This window comes from Petromyzon marinus, chromosome 28, assembly GCF_048934315.1.
Source record: "Petromyzon marinus isolate PM22_M1 ecotype Great Lakes invasive population chromosome 28, UKy_Petmar_22M1.pri1.0, whole genome shotgun sequence".
Lineage (NCBI taxonomy): Eukaryota > Metazoa > Chordata > Hyperoartia > Petromyzontiformes > Petromyzontidae > Petromyzon > Petromyzon marinus.
The window spans coordinates 7846065-7865142 of record NC_133694.1 but is presented as its reverse complement, the minus strand read 5'-3'; the positions used below and the strand labels follow the sequence as shown (position 1 = coordinate 7865142).

General features: G+C 46.6%; 2 protein-coding genes across 2 annotated transcripts in view; both read right to left on the bottom strand.

Moving 5' to 3' along the window:
* Positions 1–204, bottom strand: part of LOC116946980 (rho guanine nucleotide exchange factor 5-like) — a 69562-nt gene extending 69358 nt beyond the window's left edge. Inside the window, exon 1 of the mRNA XM_032962294.2 lies at positions 39–204. The gene's annotated coding sequence lies outside the window, so the exon portion shown is untranslated. The remainder of the gene's footprint in view (positions 1–38) is intronic.
* A 4568-nt stretch (positions 205–4772) lies between these two features.
* The window catches only part of LOC116946979 (rho guanine nucleotide exchange factor 19-like), a 63110-nt gene continuing 48804 nt past the window's right edge, over positions 4773–19078 (bottom strand). The window contains exons 12-15 of the mRNA XM_032962285.2: positions 18624–18767; positions 16305–16381; positions 15270–15374; positions 4773–10938 (exon numbers count right to left, since the gene is read on the bottom strand). Of these exons, the coding sequence (XP_032818176.2) occupies positions 10760–10938; positions 15270–15374; positions 16305–16381; positions 18624–18767 (505 nt within the window). The 3' untranslated portion in view covers positions 4773–10759. The remainder of the gene's footprint in view (positions 10939–15269; positions 15375–16304; positions 16382–18623; positions 18768–19078) is intronic.

Genomic DNA, 19078 nt, shown 5'->3' with positions numbered 1-19078 from the left:
ACTGCTGGCAGAAGGGGAACAACCGTGCAACGCCTTACCAGATTCCACTCGCTCCCTCTGCGCAGTTGCCAGTGGGGTTTAAACCAAAAAAAACATTAAACGTAGCATCCAGAGTCTCCTGCTTCCTCTGAGTGTCAGAGTCACGCGGGCCGCGTTGTGTGTGTGCGTTACCGATGTGTGACCTAGCATAGTCGTGTGTGGACAAAGGCACGATGCCTAGCATATTACCTAACGCATAGCAGCAGCCACACCCTCTAATTTTCACAGCGTGTCAGATTACCCATGCCACCGTCATGTTGCTTCATGGGGACGTGAGCAGCTGGCAATGAAGATTCACCCCAGCCAATGTAATTTAATTGATACTCTTTGGTTTGCATTTCTGACAAACACCACCTGACCAGTGAATTAAAACATGTACATCTGGCCCTCAGGATGAACGGTTACTCTGACCGTACCATCCGCCAAGCTGTTTTTCCCACCATACAGAAACAACCACTTGACACTCCGATTAAAATAATCACGTTACCATACATAGCAGGCGTTACTAAAAAGATTTCCAAAATTCTAAACAAATACAAGATCCAGGTCCGGTTCAACACAGTGCACAAAATCCGTGATCTGATCCCGTCAGTAAAGGATGTTATTCCTGACTTACAGTACCCCGGTGTTTACAAATTGAGTTGTACCTGCGGGGACTGATATATCGGGGAGACAAAGCGATATGTCTCTGACCGAATTCGCGAGCACAAATCAGATTTGAAACACGGCAGAACGAATTCTTCTGCCGTGGCTGATCATTGTTACAACGCTGTGGGTGATCATGATATTGTTTTCTCCGATACCAAGGTGCTCTGCAAACCTACCGGCTATTATCAGAGATTTGTCCACGAGGCCATCCAGATTTACAAACACAGACACAACTTCAACCGAGAGGATGGTTTCAGGTTGAGCAATGACTGGAAGGATGTTGTAGATCAAGTCAAACGTTAACAGCCTTTCAAATTTTTTGTACAGCCATTTCCTTTTTTCATTGGTTGCATGTCAAACTTTAGCTGCCTTATAACTGAACAGCCGTTTGCCGCCGCTTTCAAAATCCGACCCCCCACGCAGCATAACAAAAGGTGGGTTTTTTACCCACTCTCGTGCAGTGCGAAGTGGTTGTTACCCGCAGCAGTCTATCAAAAGGCTGCTTAACCCAGCCCTCCCACCCACCCACGCCCCCTTACTGACTCCTCCCCCCCCCCTTAACCTGTATATAATCCCGGTCGTCTCTGAACTGTGCTCCTGACACAGATATTCTGCGTTGACTATTCCACCTGAAGACGGAAGCTTGTGTTGCCTCCGAAACGTCGTGATTTAATTGTTTTCTTTTATTTTGTTTTCATTTTATCTACGTGAGTTTACCGAATTAAAACCAAAGAGTATGAATCCTTGCAGTCACGAAAGCTTCAAATCTAGAATTAATTTAATTGACTTTGATTGCCTGTGTAAGGCTTGCGCGTGCACGTTTATAGATCGCAGAGGGTACTCAATCTTTGCTGTCTCTCTCTCTCCCTCTCTGTTCCTCCTTCTCCCTGTGCTCAATCCACACTTTCGCTTTTTTTTCTCCTCTCGCCCCCCTCCCCTTCACTGGAACAAACTTCCCCCTCCACATTAAGCAGTCACCTTCACTCACTAAGTTTCCGCTCCGCACTCAAAACTCACTTAACGTTACCGCTCGCTCACCCCACGACCCCTTCGTCTCCCCCCCATAACCACCACCGCCGTTACTGTTCCCTCTTCATACTCCCATTAGATGGCTCTCACTCATTCCCCATTCATTCATTCAATCCATTCACCATCATTCACTGCCGTCAATTTCGCTTTCACCAAATTCACGCGTCACAGATTCGCCCTCCCCACCATTGCTTCCTCGCATCTATTTCATTCACCTCATCTCCACCATTACATCCACATGTACCCTTGTTAAGTCTGTGTAAGTGCCTTGAATAAGTCGCTATATACACTATTTTAAGATAAGACATTAAAACCGGTCCCTCCTCTTCTATACAAGGGTTGGCTCAGAGATTGACAATGCTCAAAGCCAGCACCGTTGACAAATGTAAAATTGTCGTCATTTGCTCTGCAATCTACATCAATTCTAGATTTGAAGCTTTCGTGACTGCAAGGATCCATACTCTTTGGTTCTATTCGGTAAAAAATAAAACAACAAAAATCACGACGTTTCGGCCACAACACATCAGGTGAAGGGACCAGACTGTCTCGAGGACAGTGCTGGAGTGAAACACAGCCACGCTCAGACCGCGACCTTTAAGCTGTGTGAGAGTAATTAAGGTGCCATGACAAGGGAATTTAGCATAATAATTTACATTTTAATAGGCGGACTTAGCATGATGAAAGGTAGGGAGGGGGTCGACCTGTGCAGGCTGGCGAGGGGGCACGGCAGCGTTCACATGCTGGTGGTGTGAATCTACATCAAGCCATACGAAGAAAGAGATCCCTGGGTTCGAATCCGAGCAACTGCCCTTGATTTTAACTGGGTGTTTCTCAAGAGCAGTGAGTGTGTTGTAGTACCCCGGTCACCAATGAATAGACACAAAGAACCCCCAGTATTTTGATTTAAAGCTTTCGTGACTGCAGGGATTCATATGCTTGGTTCTTTCGGTAAAGTCACGTAGAAGGGAAACAATAAAATAATACAAATATAAAACAATAAAATTCTCACGACGTTTCGACTGCAACACAAGCAATCATCATCAGGTGTGAAAACCACAGCAAGAAAATTGTATTGTTTCCCTTCTACGTGACTATACCGAAAGAACCAAGAATATGAACCCCCAGTATATTAAAATTGGATTCCGGCTGTCATTTTTCATATTTCTGGTTGTTATGTGTTGATAATTTTTTCCCCTTCTGTATAGCAGGGCACGTGGTTAAAGTGCTGCCCTCCTCGTGTGGATATGATGTGACATTGAGGGAATTTCAGAAGCAGTTCTGTGATATATTCTTCTGCAGACCGCTCTCAACACTGCCCTGCGTGGGCATCATCCAAGTGGGTTCTTTGACTCATGAGGCCGGTGGCACAGTCTATAATGGTTATTATTGTTGCTGCTCTAAGAGGGATTGTGGTCGTCATAAGTGAAGCCGACCCAACCCTGACCCCTCCTGTCCTCACCCGCCACTCCCTTGCTCCTGCCTAGGGGCCGGACATAAATGACGTCACGCGATTTTGGACGATTTTGGACCCCCCCCCCTCGTCACACAGCGTCACAAAAAGTTAGGCCCCCCTCAAATATGACGTCACAAAGCTCTGCCCCCCCAAAAAAAAACATGTTTCCATTTTGAAAATAAAACATGCTTCAAATCGATTGAAATTATTGTCATTGTAGTGCGTATTTAATGTGGCGCTGCACTCTGATGGATGTTATAGGAGAAAACATTTATTAAAAAGTCTATTTTATTAAGTAGAACGTGTTGTCTATATTTATTTAAAGTTGCGCATTTTGATGTGACGTCACATTTCTAACCCCCCCCCCCGTCACATATCGTCACAAATGTCTGACCCCCCCCCCCCTAGGTGCGTGACGTCATTTATGGACGCCCCCCTAGACACTCGGACCCCCCTTCAACAACCCCCTGGCATTGACAACCGCCGTTCATTACTCAGCGGCGGTGACGGCGCTTGTGCCAGGTCGGTGTCGAAGGCTCGTCGACAGGTCAGGCGACAGACCCAGGTGTGTGTCATTCAACCCGTGGCACCTGGGGAAATGGCTGAGATGACTGGCAGAGATGCACCAGCTGTGGCCCACGACACGCACGCACACTCACGCAGCTCAAACGTGAGAGGCGTGGAATCAAACAGGTTGAGAAGAAACTGCTGTACAGGACCCAGAAAGTTAAAATGTTTCGTGTTTTACCTTCCAAAAAGTGTTTTACGTTGTGAGTAAAATGTATTCTCAGGGGGTAGAATGTAACTTCACCTTGGAGGCATGAGTCATTTTGATAATTACTTTACAAGCGTGAATGTCAACGTATGGGTTATCCAAAACGAGACTCACGTTTTAACTGTAATGTTAACTTGAACTCCTGCATTAAAAACGCTGGTACTAGGATTTGAAACAAAACAACAAAAAACCACAGCGAAACCGACGGCACAAACAACCCGAGAAAGCTTCTCAATAAGGATCTTTTTGTTTTTCAAATCCCAAAACAAGTGACAACTATCGACCCTCGTGGAGTTCAGCGATACGCGACTGCCGAACATGCATTTCACGGGCCCTGGATGATCGCTTTCGCCGTCGTACGCAATCGGTCGCTTGTCCCGTCACGCAAACGGACAGCTGTGCGGCATAACGTCCCTTCGCTTTATATTTTGATTTAAAGCTTTCGTGACTGCAGGGATTCATATTCTTGGTTCTTTCTGAAAGCTTAAACAAGCGAAGGGGGTCCTGTACAACAGTGCTTCACATTCTTGGTTCATTCGGTAAAGACTTTACGGAAAGAACCAAGAATTTGAATCCCTTCGCTTGTTTAAGCATTCAACGTAAATGTCACGTGCGATTTAACAATTGTAAATGCTCGTGACCCCCACTATTCAAGCTTTGCAGGTCACTCTTTTGCCAATGCGGCTTATCCTTTTTGCCTCTTTATTTTTAGTTGTTCACCTGGTTAAACAAAATAAACTTGAAGCTTCCAACGGAATACAACTTCTCCGAATCGCTGGTTTGTCATTTAGTTGAGCGACTACAACTTGAAGACACAAATAAGCGGGATTGAACAAAAAGTATGGCTTTATTTGTTGTGTTATTCCTCACACTCGTTATAAGTTGAAAGTTTCATTTCGCGTCGACTGTTGTTGGTTCTGTCGGTGAAATGTATCCTCTTGGTGTCACCGAGCGGGTGTGTCCGTTTCTTACGGACGTGAAAGTTTAACAGAAGCACCTGTGCAATGATTAAAACAGGAAGTGGTCTGTTCGAAACATCATCATGTATTGCACACCACAGTACATACACAATTTGTGAATGCTCGCAGTATCCTGACAGCGTTTGCACGATAATTTCTCAATCATATACTGCATATATAGTGCATGAAACAAACAAAAAATATATATATAACGATATAAAAACTACGCATTCCAAGTAACGAACACGTTTATACGATGGAGTGTTCAATGGTGTGAAGTGTACACGGCGCCAATATATTTGCACGGTATAAAATTCATTCGATCGAGATGAACAGATCGATCACTCAAAGAGACGGGCAGTTACATTTTGATTTAAAGCTTTCGTGACTGCAGGGATTCATATTCTTGGTTCTTTCGGTAAAGTCACGTAGAAGGGAAACAAAATAATAAAAATTGTTTTATATTTTTATTACCAAGAATAAGGCGGGCAGTTAGTTTACGAGTCACAGTTGCAAACAGCAACATTTGCCCTCACGCTAGGGTCACACTCATTTTCTGCAGAAAACAAAAAAATATATAACACTGTACACGAAATATTCCAGTTCGCACCCGCCTGGAAATTTTAAAAGTGGCGACAGTTTCCATGGGGTTAATAACGATAAACTCACGGACAGCTCGAGGCCCTGGAATGTGCAGGGCCAGACGCAGATTTGCAACATTCACACAAACATTCCGCTGCTATAACAGAAGAGACCTAAACAATTGGCAATGCAGTTAACAAGCACATATTCCGAGCGTCGCATGAACAACTTAAGACAGCACACCTGCTTGATACGCGTAAGCTTTAGTAAGCACCCACACCAGACCCTCCGATTCCGTTCGCGTTGTGTAGATGTTTGGTACAAAATCAGAACCAGAATCTTTATTTAGATTGGAGGAATCTGATGAGCTATTAAGCTCTTTCTCGCAGACGTCCAGTAAGGGGCGGGTCAGAAAGTTACGACAACAATCAATCCAAACAGGTAGGAGTGCAAAGTATAGGAAAGTTAAGCTAGTCACTAAATATAAATTAAAAATACATGAAGTATACAGGTACAAAGTGTTTAAGTAAATACATTTCTTGCTGATTTTCAACACCAAATGCAGTACCTACTATAATCACCCAGGAATGTCTGTCCTTAACGCTCACGACGTCACTCCACATTGACCAGCCCCCCCCCCTCCATTAATATTCATGAGCAGGTGACGTCCTCCAAATGGACCCCCCCTCATTAATAATCATGAGCATGTGACGTCACTCACACATGGGGGGCCGAGGCGCCTCCTCCCCCCTCCTCGGCGTCAACTGACAACCCTCACTACAAAGCCAGAACCCTCACGTCACGTGGTCTCCGTGACGCTGTTGAGACATCTGAGTAAAAAGGACGTCGTGATGAACAAGGGATTATAACATTAAAATGAAATAGGTCTGTGTCACCGCACCCTTACAAATTGCACACGAATTGATGCAATGCATATATCACGTCACGGTCTGCTTTTCGCTTGCAAGTTTCAGATTTACCGCAATACACCCGTCCTTGGACGGGGAAAAGGCTCGTCTCAGAATATTTGTTGAAGGTAGATTTATGACGTTCAGGGAGGAAACAAGGTTGTTCCAAAACGTTGGTGCTGCACTGGCAAAGGCTTTGTGTCACCAATTCCAATTCTTGTTCTTGGGATAGTAAAAAGACAATTAGATGGACGTCTTAGGTTTCTTGGGTTTGACAATGAGAATTAGCTAAGTAAAACGCAGTTTTGCAAAAGAAGTTCAACGTGCATACGTACAACATAATTCTTCAGCCAGTACACACACCAACTAATCTTGCTTACTTTTTTGTCTTTGTTTCCCATTTTCTTTCCCCCGACTGCGCTAATCGGCGTCATAGCACCCCCGTTCGGATATCTGGCAGAGCAGTGCAACCCTTCAAGTTCGAGAAACAGCCCCCAGCAGCCAGTGCCGGATTATCCTAGTAGCAAAAGTAGCTACTACATGTGTAGTAGCTACTACATCTGTAGTAGCTGCATGTGTAGTAGCTACATGTGTAGTAGCTACTACATGTGTTTTAGCTACTACATCTGTAGTAGCTGCATGTGTAGTAGCTGCATGTGTAGTAGCTACATGTGTAGTAGTAGCTACATGTGTAGTAGTAGCTACATGTGTAGTAGCTTAGTAGCTACATGTGTAGTAGTAGCTACATGTGTAGTAGCTGCATGTGTAGTAGCTGCATGTGTAGTAGCTGCATGTGTAGTAGTAGCTACATGTGTAGTAGCTACATGTGTAGTAGTAGCTACATGTGTAGTAGCTGCATGTGTAGTAGCTGCATGTGTAGTAGTAGCTACATGTGTAGTAGCTGCATGTGTAGTAGCTGCATGTGTAGTAGCTGCATGTGTAGTAGTAGCTACATGTGTAGTAGCTACATGTGTAGTAGTAGCTACATGTGTAGTAGCTACTACATGTAGTAGCTACATGTGTAGTAGCTACATGTGTAGTAGCTACATGTGTAGTAGCTGCATGTGTAGTAGCTACATGTAGTAGCTACATGTGTAGTAGCTGAATGTGTAGTAGCTGCATGTGTAATAGCTACACATGCAGCTACTACACACTACTTGTGTAGTAGTAGCTACATGTGTAGTAGCTACATGTGTAGTAGTAGCTACATGTAGTAGCTACATGTAGTAGCTACATGTGTAGTAGCTACATGTGTAGTAGCTACATGTGTAGTAGCTACATGTGTAGTAGCTACTGCATGTGTAGTAGCTGCATGTGTAGTAGCTACATGTAGTAGCTACATGTGTAGTAGCTGAATGTGTAGTAGCTGCATGTGTAATAGCTACACATGTGTAGTAGCTACAAATGCTACGGGCCCCGCACTTTCAAGGGCCCCACGCTAAACGCTTTCAAGCTATCAATTCCGGTTCAGTGATTCTGCACTTGCTCTATTACAATAGTACTATACTGCCTTCAACTTTTATGAACGACTGGGTGTTTAACGTTGGCGATTTGTCGTATTATCTGTGGCTGTATAGCAAATAAAAAAATACAATTACTTTACTATGCAAGTAAAAAAAATGTGAGTTTTAATCTTTACGTTTTTTTTTTTTTCAAATTTAGGGCCCTTTTATAACATATGCTACAGGCTCCGCACTAACTTAATCCGGCAGTGCCTGCAGCGGATATCATCACAGAGCTGTCTCTGAGATCCCTTCCAGTGAAGTGGCAACGCGTTCCCTGCGGCTCTGCCACTGTGAGTCATGTTCGTCGCGTGGCAGTCACGATTACATTTGGACTTCTCAGAGCTGGAATTTAGCCAAACTAAGTGCGGAGAACCACATTTGAAGTTATGTTTGCGTGCAGCCATTGGTGACCACGCCGATACCATGAACTCAAAACCCGGTTTCATCACGGGCGGCTGCCTGGATTCAAACCCAGGATCCGACCAATGTTGATCTACCATTAACGACGTGGTTTACCACCTTTACGGTATAAATGCTGCATTTGCTAACCTTACTCATTACAAAACTTTAGCCCGAGTAGATCATTGGCACAGCAGCAGTGCAGCGCAGCACGCTGCCGTAAGCACACTTGTCCAGCATGGCCGGATTTAGATATCTTTATCTCGGATACACAAGAGCAGAAACTACCTTCCACTCCAACCCTCACATTCTCTTACACATACGGGCACACAAAGACAACGATACAGCCTTCAACAAGTGCTTTTAGCACCTATTAAGGCTGGCGCAGCTCACAAGGGGGTGTGTGGCCGTAACCACACCCGGCCCCCTTTGTCTCCCCAGTGGCGATGTTTACACACCGCACCAGGTACTCATTTGAGACTGAGTCGACCTACGGGAGGCCTAGGACCGGTTCAGATAATCGTCACCGGTGTTCTGCCGTGAGCTGGAATCGAACCCCACACAGAAAGACACACGTCTTGACAATGACAGAGATCCCCCATATAGCCAACCAGGCTCTTGGAGAAAGTACTTGAAAGTAAGCACCTATTAAATAGATATATCTATAGACACAAACATTCCAGAGCCTTAATGCTGGGATGCACTCATATGCAAATAACAAATTACCACAGGTATTTACGATCAAAATGACACGAACATCAATGGCTACGTGTCCTCTAACATAAAATCCACGTAAATTACTATTCCATCGAACACATGAAAATAACTATAACTTATAAAACGAGACCAAGTTCGACTTTTAACGAATGCATGCAGAAATGGAACGCTGTAAGGTGAATTTAAAACAACCGAAAAGCGAGTAAATCCAAGACGATAACACGAATAATCCGTCCTATTTTTCATAATACAAAATGTAACGTACTTTATTCCATAGGGCCCTCTGAACATTTTGGTCGTGGACAAATGCCCCATTTAATAATGCTAATAATTGAGTCAGAATCAGAATCTTTATTCAGATTGGAGGAATCGGATGAGCTATGAAGCTCCTTTTCACAGATGTCCAGTATTTGTGCCATTCTTACAGCACAGGGATGATATGCAGGAGGGAGCTATGGTTCACATCGTGTGCGGTAATTCCACAATGGGGGTGGGGGTGGGGGGCGCACTGCTGCTATATGTAATCCCAATGGAATAACGAGCAGTGTCATGTTTCTAATTTGTATAATTTGGACGACGACACCGGCAGACAGTGGCACACTCTTTGAGGCGAATGCCGTCCGTTGTCTTTAACGTCCACTATTGAGAGGTCGGTGCATATTTCACGGCGAAGACACCGTCAGTATTAACCAGGGCTTCCAACCGCCTTCAAACCGTTAAGCTTTGCAGCAAGTGCCGATCGCTCGCGCTGGGCCACACCATTTGCACCCCTAAATACCCAGCCCTGTTTTAAATGTTACATCAATATATATTTCATACTTTCTTTAAACTAATTTTCTTCAAACCAGGCGCCTGTGCACTAGAATATTTTTTGTTCAAAACAAAATCAAGACTATGTTACCCATTGTACAATCAATGTCTTGCTTAGTCGGTCAAAACTTCGATTTATTTTCCCACTGAGAGAATAAATATAATATTCTACCGTTTCGGCTATCTCTAGATTTACTACACTTATCCAAAGTTGCATATACACAAATGGGAATATAGCTTATACAATCTAACTAGTGATTGGAGAAAGTTCCTTATCGTACATCGCGTACGGTCCTTCTCACAGTCGGCGTTAGCATCCACGGCATTAGCACAGAGCAAGACTGTTCTTCAGAGGGCCCTGCATCGTGTTCTGTAAAACAAAAAAGTTAAAATAATTTCCTCGTCCGTGTCCGTGCTAATCGCCGTCCGACACAGCTCCTGGGCCACACATGGAATTTCCACATACACCATGGCAGGGAAAGATACAGTGTATATCACAGCACAACCACTTGACCCGTGTCAAGCATTGTCTATGTTTACGTTTGGAGGTATTCACGTTTACCCTTACAGGTATTAATGTTTACGTTCACGAGAATTAATGTTTACGTTCACGATAATTAATGTGATGGCGCTTTGGGTGGCAGATTTGTGCCAGAATGGTGCCGCGTATTTAACGAACATTTTTAAATTGTTTAAAAAAAAAATGTTTAAAAAAATACATTGTTTAAAAAACTACATTGTTGAACGAAAAATAAATTGACTTGACCACTCCTCAATATCATGTTTCGATTTTTCTTTTAAAAATTATTATTCCGACTCTTATTCAGATGTGCAACAATTTCTCGTTTTTGGTTGAGTCATTCGCCCCCCTTCCCCCCCCCCCCCCCAGGCGTGGCTATGATCGGTGACTCGGTCGGTGCCAGGCCGGGCGCCAGCTAGCTGGACGAGTACAAGTTGGGCTGCGGCGTGGAGCCCTGCATCTTGGACTTCATGAGCGACAGCTTGTGCTCGCGGAGGTTCCGTGCGTCGACGTGGTGACTGGCGATCTCCTCCACGTGGCTCGCCGGGAACCAGCCACGATCGCCGGACCGTAAGCGCTCGCCCTCCATCCAGCCTGGTGCACAGGGCAGCAACGGGGCGCCACGCTCGTCACAGCCTCCACGATATCAAATCGCCGAGGGTTTTCTCCTACAACTCTGATGTTGTAGGAGAAAACATTTCTTACAAAGTCTATTCAATTAAGTAGAACGTGTTGTCTGTATTGATTTAAAGTTGCGCATTTTGATGTGACGTCACATTTCTCAACCCCCCCCTCCCGCTCGTCACAAATGTCTGAACCCCCCCCCCAGGTGCGTGACGTCACTTATGGACGGCCGCTTACACACAAAGTGCTTGCCACAGATGACCCACAATGCCTTGCTCATCTCGTCAAGGAGCACAAACCATCATGACGCAAACTCTCACGGTCATCCTCGCAACGGCGGCTTTTTGGCTCACCGGTCACTGCGTTGCTTCTGTGGCCGTCTGGAACGCTCTTCCTTCTGATATTAAGAAGCCACTGGAGCTATGCACTTTTAAATCTAAATTGAAAACTCGTTTATTGTGAGCTGCTTTTTTATGTTTAGTTTGTTGTGCTTCCCCCGCACCTTCGATTAGCACTGTTGGCTACGTACTGTGTGAAAGAAGTTCAACATACATGCATACAGGGTGCCAGAGATTATCCAATGGCATAGCATAGCATAGGCCTTTGTGTCTCGAGAGACAATTATTTTTGCGCCTTACGAGGTCAGCTGTAGGTTTTGCAGCGCCTAGAATGACTTAGTAGGCCAATCCTTGAGTGATAATCCTTGCCACGGCAATTGCAAGTGAATGCGGTGGCAGCTCCAGAGGTGTTTGTTGCTTTTTCTTTACGTCGCTCCCTCTTGGTCTGCCAAGCAGTGTCTCTTTTCTCCTCGCCTCTCCTGAGGCCTGTTTTCACAGCCTGCTGCCAGCTGAGTCGGTCGCCGGCAGTTTTCTCCCAGTCATTTGGGTTGATGTCGCAGCTCTTCGTGTCCCGTTTACAGACATCTTTGAAGCGCAGGACCGGGCGACCAGTGGCCCGTGTGCCTGATGCCAGCTCGCCGTACAAGACATCCTTGGGTATTCTGCCATCCTGCATGCGGCGCACGTGTCCAAGCCATCTCAGACGCCTATGACTGAGCAGAGAGTACATGCTGGGAATGTTGGCCAAGTTGAGAACTGAGGTGTTGGGAATGCGATCTTGCCATCTGATATCGAGGATGCGCCTGAGACATCGGAGGTGGAATGTGTTTAGTCGATGTTCTTGATGGGCGTATGTTGTCCAGGACTCAGATCCATAGAGGAGGGTGCTAAGGACGCAGGCCCGGTACACTTGTACTTTGGTGTTGAGCGTTAGGGATTTGTTCTCCCACACTCTTTTAGTCAACCTGAACATAGCTGTAGACGCCTTCCCAATGCGCTTGTCGATCTCTGTGACAAGGGACAAATTGTAGGTGATGGTAGAACCCAAGTAGGTGAAGTCCTGAACGACTTCCAGGGTGTAGCTGCCAATGTTTATGGAAGGGGTGCCTCTGACATTCTGGCCCATGACAATGGTCTTTTTCAGGCTGATTGTCAGGCCAAAGTTGTTGCAGGCATTGGCCAGGTGGTCGATGAGTGTCTTACAGACCTTGTTCTGTGTGAGCTGTCAGCGCAGCATCATCAGCGAATAGAAGTTCTCTGATGAGGACTTTGCGGACTTTGGTTTTGGATCTGAGACGGCCAAGGTTGAAGAGTTTGCCATCAGATCTTGTGTGAAGAAAGACTCCCTCTTCTGCTGTCCCAAAGGCATGTGTGAGCATAAGTGAGAAAAAGATGCCAAATAGTGTTGGGGCAAGCACGCACCCCGCCTGCTTTACACCGCTGAGTATGGGAAATTCCTCTGAGGTGGTGCCGCTGTGCTGTGTTGTTCCTTTCATGTTGTCGTGGAAAGAGGAGATGACTGCCAGCAGCTTCGGTGGACAGCCAATCACTTTGAGGAGTTTGAAAAGGCATCCCCTACTGATGAGGTCAAAGGCTTTTGTAAGATCAATGAATGCCAAGTACAGGGGCATTCTCTGTTCTCAACATTTCTCCTGTAGCTGATGCAAGGAGAACAGCATGTCAATTGTAGACCTTCCTGCTCTGAAGCCACACTGAGCCTCAGGATGCGTCCTCTCAGCTAGTATCTGTAACCTGCTGAGGGCCACACGGGCAAAGGTTTTCCCCACGATGCTCAGCAGGGAGATGCCGCGGTAGTTATTGCAGTCCCCACGGTCACCATTGTTTTTATATAGGGTGATGATGTTGGAGTCTCTCATGTCTTCAGGCACTGCTCCTTCTTCCCAGCACTGGCAGAGAAGTTCATGGAGTTTTGTGAGGACGGCCGGTTTTGCACATTTCAGTACCTCGGGTGTGATGCCGTCCTGTCCCGGTGACTTGCCGCTGGCTAGTGAGTTGATGGCGTTGTCAAGTTCCTTCAAGGTTGGAACATTGTCCAGTTCGTGTATCGTTGGTAGGGGCTTTACAGCAGCAAGGGCAGCTTCTGACACACCGTTGTCTCGTGAGTAGAGCTCTGAGTAGTGTTCTACCCACCTGGCCATTTGCTCTTGTTTATCAGTGATGATGGCCCCTGTGCCAGATTTAAGGGGGGCAGTCCTCCTGATGTTTGGACCAAAGGCTGTCTCGATGCCTTCATACATGGCACGGATATTGCCAGTGTCAGAGGCGAGTTGGATCCAACTACTGAGGTTCACCCAGTAGTTGTTGGTGCAGCGTCTGGCGGTCGTTTGAGCTGCACTGCGAGCAGCTTTCAGAGCCCTTGACGATCCTGTACTTGGGACTTGCTTGTACTTCCTGAACGCCATGCGTTTGGCTTGGAGGATGGGTTCCAATATAGCCAGGTGTTCCTCAAACCAGTCTGTGTTCCGCCTTGTCTGCTTGCCGAAGGTATTGATGGCTGCATTGAAGATGGCGTCTCTGATGTATGCCCACTTTGTCTTCACGCTTCCATCTGGTGTGTCGTGTAGGGACTGCTCAAGGCTGTGTTGGAATAATTGAGTGAGCTCTGGGAGGGATGTCTTAGCAGAGTTGATGCGTAGGTAGCGCTTTTGTTTGAGTCCGTGTATCTTTTTGAGGCGTAGTCTGACCTTGCTGGATACCAGCGAGTGATCGGTGTCACAGACTGCACTGTGGCAGCTGCGTGTGATGAGTACCGAGTTGAGGAGGGCTCGTCGGGTGATGACGAGGTCCAGTTGGTGCAAATTAAGAGACCTTGGATGTCTCCATGATACTTTATGGCATGGTTTTGTGAGAAAGAATGAGTTTGTGATACAGCGATTGTGGTATGAACAAAGCTCCAGTAGTCTTTGGCCACTGGCATTCATCTTTCCAATGCCATGATAGCCAAGGCATGCGGGCCACGCGTCGTGGTCAGCCCCAACCCTTGCATTGAAGTCTCCCAACAGAAACATGTGCTCAGAGCTGGGGATTTTGCGAATAATATCGTGAAGCTCTTCATAGAACTGGTCATGAATCTCCGGAGGTGAGTAGAGTGTTGGGGCGTAGACACTCAGGATGTTTACATGGCCAGAAGCAGTGAGCAATCCAATGGCAGCGGTTGTTATTTCACCCCATCATCATTCAGACCGGTGTGCCTTGGAATCCTATTCCATCACGTACAGTAAACAGGCCTTGCTGCTGTGTCCTCCAACCCTGCCACGGTTCAATGCCCCCTGCCTTCTTGCGGCAGAAGGTCGGACACAAAAGATTCGCCACATTTCCTCAGGAGGCTCGAGACAAGCAACGGTGGCAAATCGTGTGGTGGCGGATTCATGAGAGCACAGTCGTTATTATAGCAGCTCGCCATCCTGAGCTTGGTGTGTGCGCGTGCACAAGCGGGAAGCGGTGGCGCAGTGACAAGCGCGCTGCGTTACGAACTCGGCGGCCCGAGTTTGATTCCCGCTCGTGGCAAAAAAACACAAACTAAAACACACAAAAAATTAGTTCTAAAGAAACGAGTTCTAAATCTGTATTTAAAAGTGCTTAGCTCCAGTGGCTTCCTAATGTCGGAAAGGAGGAGCGTTCCAGACGGCCGCGGAAGCGCGTCTGAAAGCGCCTTCGACCGTCTGTCGAGTGAACGCGAGCAGGCGACGTTACTCTAGAGCAGGGGTCGGCAAACTCCGGAGAGCCTCATGCGGCTCTTCAAATGACTGCTTCGTGACCGTTGTGTATTAAGGACCACCGTCTCGGATTCACGTGCAACTGCGGCTCGTTGAATTACCGAGTCGTTTTTTGTTTTGTCATTACCGAATTCGGACCAAAAAAAAAAAAGCCGTCTCCGCTTGTTACTTTGCCCGCCGACCCCTGCTCTAGACCGAGAGGACGGTCGTCCGCTAACGCCTGTACCGTCGGGCGTCTTGCGAATGACGCAGAGGACGTCCTCCTCGCGCAGGTTGAGCTCGTCCATCTCGAGGGCCACGTAGTCCCGCACGCACTGCACCACCGGGCAGTCTGCAGCAGCGGCACGCGCGGGCCGGGGGGGGGGGGTGCACGATTCATCAAACCACCACTGCCCGATACTATTTTAGATTATCAAACGTCCAAATCAAAGACTTTTGATATGTATTATATTAAGAATGTAATCATCCACCCGCCCCCCCATCATTCGCAGTGAACAACGCATCAAATGATTTTGAGTTTCAAGCCCCCGATACTACATGCATTGAATCGCAAGGGTAAGAAGAATGTGTGTTCTTACTAATTGGCATGTGCTCTATGTAACAGATTAACATCACCCCTGCAGCCACGAGGGCAGTGAGTGTTCTTCACTAATTTTCGGAGGGGAGCCACTTTCCCCGATAAGACATCACCAGTGTGAGGACTGCCACCCCATTTGTAACCATCAGGGAGTTCGACGGCACGATGATGATGATGATGATGGAGGATGTTTTCACTTTTGTTTATTGTCGGGGGGCCGCACTAAAGGCCACCAGGGGCCACCAGTGGCCCGCGGGCCTTACAATGTGGAACAATGCACTTGAGGCACTACCATTCGGCACGATGTAAATAAATAAATATTTGGCGAATATATGCACAGTACATAAGGCCGACAGTTGTTACAAATTACGATCATCGCTACAATGCAGTATTAGAAATACGTAACTTGGAACATTACCCACTGTACAGCCCTGCACAACAGGCGAGAAACGAATTTCAACTCTTGAATGGAGGCCCAGGAGAGAAGCGAAGGGAAGAAGAAGAAGAGAGAGCGGAAGAAGAGACGGCAGCAGCAGCAGCAAGGAGACAACCTCACAGAGTCCGGAGGTCACTTCTGAACAGGAGCAACCAGGGAAAGGAAGGAATGGAAGTAATTGTGGGGAGTTACTTTTCCCAGCCGTGGGAAGTTACAGGCAGAACAACAACAATAACAACATTACGTACCCCAGGGCTGATATACTTTTTCATTTTCATTTGCTCCATTGGAAGAAATGGCCTCCACCCAGCGCAGCTTTTCCGTGCTGCGTTTGAAAATGGACAAAAACGATTTGATGATGAATACGGCGTTATTTTTCACGTGGTTGCTTGCGTCACTGTGAACATTTGTACGGAAGAAAATGTATTTATTTTTTACGTTGCAAAATTAAGCGACGTCCCTCCGCTTCTGCGTGAAAAAAATCGTTTAGGAGACTGTCCACCCCTATCATCAAATCCGCCAGCGCATTGGCAATTCTCGCGGTTTTTATACCGCGAGGCTGATTAGCGATTTTCAATTTTCACGATGGCCCTGTGTGTCACAGACGATTTACAATCGGCAGCAGTTTCACGGGAGGGAACGATGTTGTTATGCTGCTTTACCCAATTAAGTAATTTTGGAGCAATTGGAGGGCGCCCCGAGAGGGTTTACAACCTACAAGGTGCTGAGTGGGTTAGCCCCACAAAATATTTACAATATTCACAATATTTACAGGAGCTGATCCATTTTTATATATCAACGAGGTCCCTGAGATCTTCGAATCGAGCGTTGAGACATTACTCAACTCCTGCAGATAGCAATGCCGAGCTAGTGATAGAAACTCCTCGTTCCTATGACGGGGGTGAGTCTAGCCATTAAATGACCACTGTTGACTTCCCCACAATATGGTACTAATTGTATCGACCCTGGGGGGATAATTGACTGAATCAACCCAGGCCAACCAGGAGTAGATCTCGCGACATTGTGTTTGCAAGCCGCTCGCTCTGCTGCTGAGTCACCCCAGCCGTCTGCGATACAATCGTGGGGGCAAGACGCGCTTCTGCGGCCGTCTGGAACGCTCTTCTTTTCGATATTAGGAAGCCGCTGGAGCTATGCACTTTTAAATCATCTAGATTTAAAACTCATTTCTTTAGAACTGCTTTTTTTGTGTTTAGTTTGTTGTCCTTCCCCCGCACACCTCCTATTCGAGCGGTTAGCTACGTACAGGTGCAAAAAAAGTTCAACATACATGCCATCAGGTAGTCGTTGCGTGCCAGGCATTGGTAAAATGGTACTAACGAGCGGACGACCATCTGTCGGTCTAGAGTCGCGTCACCTACTCGCGTGCACTCGTCAGATGGTCAAAGGCAGTCACCGCATCGCACGGCGCTTTCAGAAGTGCTTCTGCGACCGTCTGGAACGTTCTTCCTTCCGATATTAGAGCTATGCACTTTTAAGTCGTCTAGATTGAAAACCCATTTCTTTAGAATAGTTTTTTTTTGTGTTCAGTTTGTTGTCCTTGCCCATTGCACATCTCCGATTAGCATGGTTGGCTACGTACGGTGCGAAATAATTTCAACATATATACAGTCATACCTTGGTATACGACCGCTTTGGAATACGTCGAATTTGGTATACGTCGTGTTTTGACGAGAAAAAAAAACGTCTTGGGATACGACGTCTTGCTAGGGATACGACGCGCTTGCTAGAACTTGTCTGGGTCGGGATGAGTCACCGCGTACCCGCGTAGACCCCGTTCACGACTGAGACAAAGCGCCGCTCCTCAGTCTGCCTGTAGATCTCGTTCAGTGCACGACCCCCTTGCTATAATTCTCTGTTAATTTTCACATGCATTTATTTAAATTTATGTATGCATTCAGACAGTCTCGTCCCTTCACCTGATGAAGGCCGCTTGTGTTGTGGCCGAAACGTCGTGAGAATATTATTGTGTTATTTTATTTTATCAATTTATTATTTTATTCTCATTCTACGTGACTTTACCGAAAGAACCAAAGAAGATGAATCCTTGCAGTCACGAAAGCTTTAAATCGAAATTTAGTGTCTAAATTTTGACTTAAAGCTTTCGTGACTGCAGTAATTCATATTCTTGGTTCTTTCGGTAAAGTCACGTTGAAGGGAAACAATAAAATATATATATAAAACAATATATTGTTTTGTATATATTTCACATTGTTTTATATATATTTTATTATTTTATTGTTTCCCTTCAACGTGACTATACCGAAAGAACCAGGAATAAATAGTGTCTACATTATGTTATACAACCCCATTAATGTATAAAATGCCATATAAAATATAATTTCTTATACTCTGTAACGGATTATTTCCTTTCCCTTAATTTCTTGTGGGAAAAATTCGTTTGGTGTTCGTCATGTTCGGTATAAGTCCTCCTCCCCTCTGGAACGAATCAACGACGTATACCGAGGTACCACTGTATAATAGAAAACGTGAATCCGGGATATAAAGGGGTGTTGGTGGGGGGCGTGGGGGGGGGGGTGCTGCCTTACGTGTTCGAGGCGGCAAGCAGCCACTCGGCCTGCTTGCCCTGGTGATTGTCCATCAGCGTGAGCAGGAAGGCGTCGCTGTTCCCCTCCGCCTCGGCGGCCATTACAAACGCTCGGTCCGCGTAGTCCAGCACCAGCAGACGGCCGCTGCAGCCAGAAATGGGAGAGGGGGGGAGGCACACAACGCAGGGCCAGCTGCACGCTTCTCTTTCGCACGGCTTCAGATTTTGGTTCCGTCAATCTCTCCTCGTCGGCGCTGCCCATCGTCTCTGGTCCCTGTGTCGCAGCGGGCGACGCACGCGGACGTCACGATACGTCCGCGTGCGTAGCCTCTTGCGGACGGGTGGGTGACGCACGTGCGCGGCGAGCAGTGCACAACGCTGGCCCAACATTCAGAGGCGTTCCGCGTCATCTTCGGCGAGACGCGGAGGGTTCGCCTTGCTTAAGCTCCAAGCGCC